The sequence below is a fragment of the Camellia sinensis genome, chromosome 6, assembly GCF_055761805.1.
Source record: "Camellia sinensis isolate YWXY chromosome 6, ASM5576180v1, whole genome shotgun sequence".
NCBI classification, from domain to species: domain Eukaryota; kingdom Viridiplantae; phylum Streptophyta; class Magnoliopsida; order Ericales; family Theaceae; genus Camellia; species Camellia sinensis.
Genome location: NC_138966.1, coordinates 99448802 through 99455303, shown reverse-complemented (window position 1 = coordinate 99455303; position 6502 = coordinate 99448802). Strand labels below are relative to the sequence as shown.

At 35.0% G+C, this 6502-nt stretch overlaps 1 protein-coding gene across 1 annotated transcript; it reads left to right on the top strand.

Moving 5' to 3' along the window:
- The first annotated feature begins 5171 nt into the window (after positions 1–5171).
- On the top strand, positions 5172–6291 carry LOC145793440 (22.7 kDa class IV heat shock protein-like). Its single transcript, XM_082876268.1, has 2 exons — positions 5172–5396; positions 5858–6291. Exons 1-2 carry the CDS (start codon positions 5172–5174, stop codon positions 6053–6055), a joined length of 423 nt encoding a protein of 140 aa, XP_082732394.1. The 3' UTR covers positions 6056–6291.
- The last annotated feature ends 211 nt before the right edge of the window (positions 6292–6502 follow it).

The window sequence follows — 6502 nt, the reverse complement described above, 5'->3', positions numbered from 1 at the left end:
CCACACTGGTTGTCTTACCCATTTGCTGCCACTGTCTATGTTTCGGTCTTAAGGTTAATTTGGGAAACCTAGGAAGTGATAAGTCACATGGTGCATCTAATCTTAATCATTCTGTTTTATCACCCACATCATATCTCCCTCTCTCTCTCTCTCTCTCTCTCTCTCTCTCTCTCTCTCTTATAAAAGGTAAGATTCCTTTCTTAAATCAATGGTAAACACATCCAAACGCCCATGCCCCTATGGGATTGTTATTGTTGGCAGTGTGTTGCTGGATCTTAGACAATTAATGCTCTTTCTTTTGTTCTTGATGGGCTCTACTATGGGGTTTCAGACTTTAGATATACAGTGTACTCAATGATATTTCTTTCTGCCTATGTAGTATCATTCTGCCTATGTATAAGATACTTTCATTATTTCACTTTATCTATTTCTTCCGCAGCTTATTATGTGGGTTAAGCAGGTGCTGGTTGGAATTGTCTCTTCGGTATTCTTACTTGTTGCTTCCCTGGTATTTGGTCTTGCTGGAATCTGGGTAGGGTTGTTTCTGTTTATGACTTTGCGTGTTGCAGCAAGAATCTGGAGGTAAAATCCTTCATATTTCCGTTCTTTTTAAATTAAAAAGGATCATATCATTGGATTGTTAGCTCATTTGATGGTGCGATAGGGCTATTTAAGTGTTGAATAAACTTTTAAATGTGACATGACCATAAAGAAAGGATTGGTTTTCCCTCAGCTGATGATTTTTCTATAGTTTTTCATGTATGAATGTCTGAGTTGATTGGTTTACTTTTTGGGTTGAAAATTTAGCCCTAAATCTGGATGCTTTTAACATAATGCATCTGACCTTATTCAATGATAAAAGTGTCTCTTTTTTTTTTCTTTTCTTTTTTGAATCCCAAATTAGGAACGAAAAGCGGACCTTGAAAATTGGTTTGGTCGGATATAGAGCAAGAAAATGCCTGAACTCGTGCATAAGTTCCGAGTTCCATATTTTCCCCCTCTGTGCATAATGATGAATTCAAACATAATTTCATGATGGGGTAACTGTTTATGCTATGGAGATTCACAGGTACATAAATGAAAATTATCTTATTTTGAATGTTATATTTTGAAGTAAAATATGGCTTGATTCCATTAGTTCTAAAATTTCATGTTTATGTGCACTGGCAGAGCATATTTTGAAAGGCTCTTGGAAATTTGATGTTGTTAGTTAGAATATATATTCCAATAATGTGGTCATACATTACAACACAAGTTCATCATAGAACTTTGGCAACATCGCTCTCCTCAAAACAATTTTGCATCCCAGGGACTGAGTGTTAAAGACCTTGTTGTTCTTTTAGGTAGAATTAAATTTTCAAAATTGACATTGAAAATATTTGAGAAAAACCCTATTCTTACATAATGTTTATACACAAATGAAGACCAAAATAATACAATAGTGTATTTTTTGGAAAATTTTAAACCACGTTGATGGAATTTTTGTTTTGAAGTGATACGATCAAAAGATCTATCATATCATTGTGTATTAATTTTCATACAAAAAATTTTACTGAGTAATGCTAGAATGATCAATTTTGTATATAAATTTACTTGACATTTGATGGAAAAAAAGTACCGTCATACAAATAAAAACTATATAGAAAATCAATACACCTGTAATAAGGTGGCAACTATTCAGCTTATCATTACAAAAAAAGACTATTGAATTTTTAAAATTTCCAAAGAAACATTATTGAGGTTGTAAATTCTGTATAAAATTTATGTTAAAACATCAAGATTTAGCTTGAAGTGTTTCTTTTTGTTGACAGGGGCACACACCATAGGGATTTCTCACTGCATAAGCTTCACCATAGGGATTTCCTTTGTCATGCAGACAAGAAATGCAACAGGGTTAGTTGCTCCAGCTATTGCCGCGGGTTTAGGTGCCTTAATATATACATTGGGCAGCCTCGTCCCTATGATAGGAGCAAGTGGATTTGCTACAGCTGCAGCTACAACTACAACTGCTATAGGAACTATTGGCGGTAGTTTTAGATAATCTCTTAATAGTTGTCGATATGTTTAGAAAGTTAGATATGCATAGTTTTGGATGGTTTAAACTTTTTGTACAGTTTATAACTTAAGGATATAGTTTTTGAATGTTTGGAATGTATAGACAATTGTTGAATGTTCATAATTTATGGATATAGTTTCTTTTTGATGTTTCAAACAATATTTTGTTGGTTGATTGATGTTTTGTGATATTTGTTTGTAATATTTGTTAGATTGTACACAATTGGTCAAATAGAACCTACTGAATTTATAAAAAAAAAAAATTGCATATTCTACAGCAGACATAATAAGTCATATTACATATTTTACAGCGCACAATCAGCGTCGTTATTTGTCTCACCAATTAACAGCGTGCAAAAGTAGTCGTAGAAAAAGTAACAATGACGCATAAAATCTGTCGTTAAATAGTTTTTAACGACGTGTTATAGCATGTCGTAGAAAAAGTAACAACGACGCACAAAATCTGCCGTTAAATAGTTTTTAACAGCGTACGAAGCATGTCGTTGAAAGTGAATGACTTTCCATGACTGGTCATAATATGATGCACGTTGCACGTCGTAGAAGGGTTTTTACGAATGTGACGAACGTGATCCATAGGGTCCAACTTTCCATTGTATAAAGTGAATGATGATCCTTAAACTTTTTAGGCCAGACAACCTTTGCAATTCAACAAATAAAGGGGTTATGCCTACCGTCTGAATCTGAGTCTTCCTTTTTTGTGTGCCTTGAGCCTACGAAGAATCTTCTCCATCAGTCAAACTGAAATCATCACTTCAAGTTCATTTCTTGGGTTTTGACTGAGATGAATTTGAAGTGTTGCTATCGTGCCTCTAAGGCTGACGTTGTTACCTGTTCTGCCCATCTAGCGATCAACCGCGTTCATGGAGAGGTGCCAGTTGTTGGGACTTTGCCAACTCCTGACGCAGGCACTCGTTCTCCATTGCCATGTCTTCGAGACGCTATTTATTATGTTGCATTTGACTCATCAATGTTTGCATAGCATCCTCTGTGGATGTTAAAGGTTGAAATGGGGTTACCGAGTCAAAATTCAGAGACCTCCTAGCGGAGGTTTCTTCTGGACTGAAAGTTACTCCTATTATGACATTATCAACTCCGATGACTGGTAGATCTTGATTTGGGTTTGCCATGGACGAGTTCAAGTATTCCCACAGACGACGGCAATTGTAAGGAAGTGGTTTTGGAATACTCCTTCAATCCAAACAAGCCCTTGAAAGATTCTCCCAACTGTCACCTGAAACAGAAATAAAACTCCAATCGGCGATGCTAAAATTAGCACTCCAACGAGCAAGTTAGCTTCTATTGAAAGAGTAGTTTTTTGGGTTTTTTATGATACAAGTTTTTTTGCACATACCTTTTTTTCTCATCCCTCCTCCCTTTTATAGATATTTTCTTCCTTTGTAGCTTAGGTCCTCATCATCACTTTGACAGGGCCTATCTCTCTACTGTACTCTTTAGAGATGGACAGCTTGGATTCACCTGACATGGTCTGACCGACTTATCCAATATACTTGGCTCAGTCGTATGGCCCAGGTACCCTTTACTTGACGTGCTCTTCATCCTGTTTCTGTGTCTATTTGGCAATGACTTTAAGTCTAGTGGGCTTTGGCCTTGTTTGGCCTATCCAAGATGGGTTTGGTTGTACTCTGTTAGCCGTTTTAGGTTTATTTTTACTCGGCTCCTACAAACCTGAAACTAAGAATATCTTGAATTCTTAAATACTACAAAAATTTAACATTAAGTCTAAATAGTAACAATGAAAATTTTAATTATTGAATATGTGGAGTAAACATATTTAAACTGTAATAATGAAATTTATAACTTTTGATCTTACTAGATAACATGCTTAAATGCTATTTTAATTTAATTTTTATAATTTAAAAAGTAAAGTTTGATATTTCAAAATTCAAACAACTTGAACCTTAAAAGAAAAAAAAAAGAAAAAAAAATTGAAAGTATCATGTTGATGATTTATTTAATCAGCTAATGCATTAGCATTAAAAAAAATAAAAAAATAAAAAACAACTTTTTATAGAAGGACAATAATATTTACACTTGTAAAACAAAAATAAGTGATTTAAAATGACATATAAATATCATTTAAAAAAACGTGTTTTTTTTTAAGGTCCCTCGTATTAAGATTTTATAGCATAAAGGACATCTTATATTTTCATAATGTCTAAGGTCCCTCAAGTTGATCTAGAGAAAATTGGTCCAGAGAAAATTACTCCAGAGAAAATTCACGTCACAGAGAAAATTGGTCCAGAATTTCTCCAGACAATGTAGCAACCCTTTCTTCAAGCAACCTTTGCTCTTGCTGGAAATCCAGAGAAAGTTGGAAAAGAAGAGGTTGCCAAATTTCTGAAATAGATAACTAATCAAAACATAAATATAGTTGGGTCATAAACAGAAATACTCACTTATTTACACCAGGCAAGTTAAGAAGGAAAGAGAAGAGCTTCTCAAATACTACCAGAAGCATCGTTTCAATTAGCAAAGGCTCCTTCTGTTGTGTCTTGGAGAGACTCGCTTCACTTTTTGTTCCTTTTCCAACCTCGGTAGATGGATATGTTTATGAGTTGTGCTTTTTTAGCAGTGTGCTCTCTGCAAGCAAATACAAAAGGTCAAACAAGGAACAAAACGATTATGTACATTTAGAATCATAAACACTTGTGTTCGATATATATATTTTTTTTCTTTAATTTAATGATTTTCGGTTTATATTGGCATTAGTACCAAAATTGTACACTACTTGTGCCCTTTGTGTGAATGAATTAGTAAACCTCATACATGTTTAATCCAAACCAGAGAATTTATCTAGATCAACCCAGAGAAATTTCAATTCAAACCATAGAATTTCTCTGGACCAATCCAGAGAAAATTTAGTTGAAACCCGAGAATTTCTCTGGACCAACCCAGAGAAATTTCAGTTCAAACAAGAAAATTTCTCTTCACCAATCCAGAGAAATTTCAGTTCAAAGCAGAGAGAGAAGATCATTTCATTGAGTGAATAAGCAACAATAGAAACCTATATATATATATATATATATATTACAGAAACCACATCAACTATCTTCGTCTTCAATGCCACAGCAAATATGGGTATTCCAAGGAAGCTCATAATCTGCCTCTTCCTGGCAACAACAATGGCAATCCAAACCACCACAGCTCTCATGCCCTACACACGAACCTCCCTCTGGGACCTAATACTCCCACCAGATGACCCATTTCGCATCCTTGAACAAACCCCTCTCTCCTCCCCCAAATCAATCGAACCCCTAGCTCTCGTTCGCTGCGATTGGAAAGAAACCCCCACATCCCATGTGATCACGCTCAGGTAAAGAAGATGAATTGGGTATGTTAATAGCAGCTGATTGACTCGTTCTCAACTCCGAAATGACTCTCCATTTTCGAACAAGCGAGGAAACTCCACCCAAATTGGGAATCTCCACAGACCCACCATCAGATTGAGTCGAAGAACTCTCTCTCTGGTCTTCCTTGCGAACCCAGACATTTACATTGCTAGAATTCTCAACAGGGGATGAACTCGAAATACAGGAAACCAAATCTTTGAGGTTTTGCTGAAAATGAGGGGATTGGGTTTTGGTTTCTCTGTTCCATCGATTCCTCATAACATAACCAAAAGGCGTGGATGAGGCGATTTCGACCTGAGAAGACGCCATTTTTGAACAAGGAAGTCAATGCTTTTCTAAGCAAAGCATTAAGAAGACGAAGAAATTGATTCGATTGAAATGGGTAGAGAAAGTGAGAAGGAATAGAGAAGCCATTGGAAGCAAAAGAGAAGAGAGATAGAAAACATAATATTTCTCTTCCGGGGCTAACAAAGGAAGATATCAAAATCGAGGTGGAGGAGAACAAGGTGTTGAGGATCGGAGAAGAGAGGAAGGAAGAGAAGGAGATTGAGGGGGAGAGGTGGCACAGGTTTGAGAGGAAGTGTCAAATTTGTCTGATACATGTTTAGGGACTTTAGACATCAAAAAATAATTTTGTGGATCTCTTCTATTACGAAAAGTGGGAGAGGGACCCTAGACTAATTTTCCCTTAAAAAAATTAAGATAAACATATTTTAAGCTAAAAATTATGTCTACTCTTTTTTTTTTCTTTTTTCTTTTTTTTATATAAAAGAAATTCCCATACCTAGTACGGATATATTACTAGTTAAAAATGATACAAATTACATATTTTGACAAATAAAAAAAGTAATTAACCCTAAAAGGGAAAGATTACCATGTGCATCTTTATATATGGTATGCATACCAAAAAAATATAACTTTTTTTTACGTATGCATGATTAAAGTTACATTTTTATGAGTGCACACCATGATTTTACTATGAATAATTTTCATGATAAAAATTGTAATTTCTATTACAAAAATTTATTTATAAGAATGGTAATTTGCTTTCACCT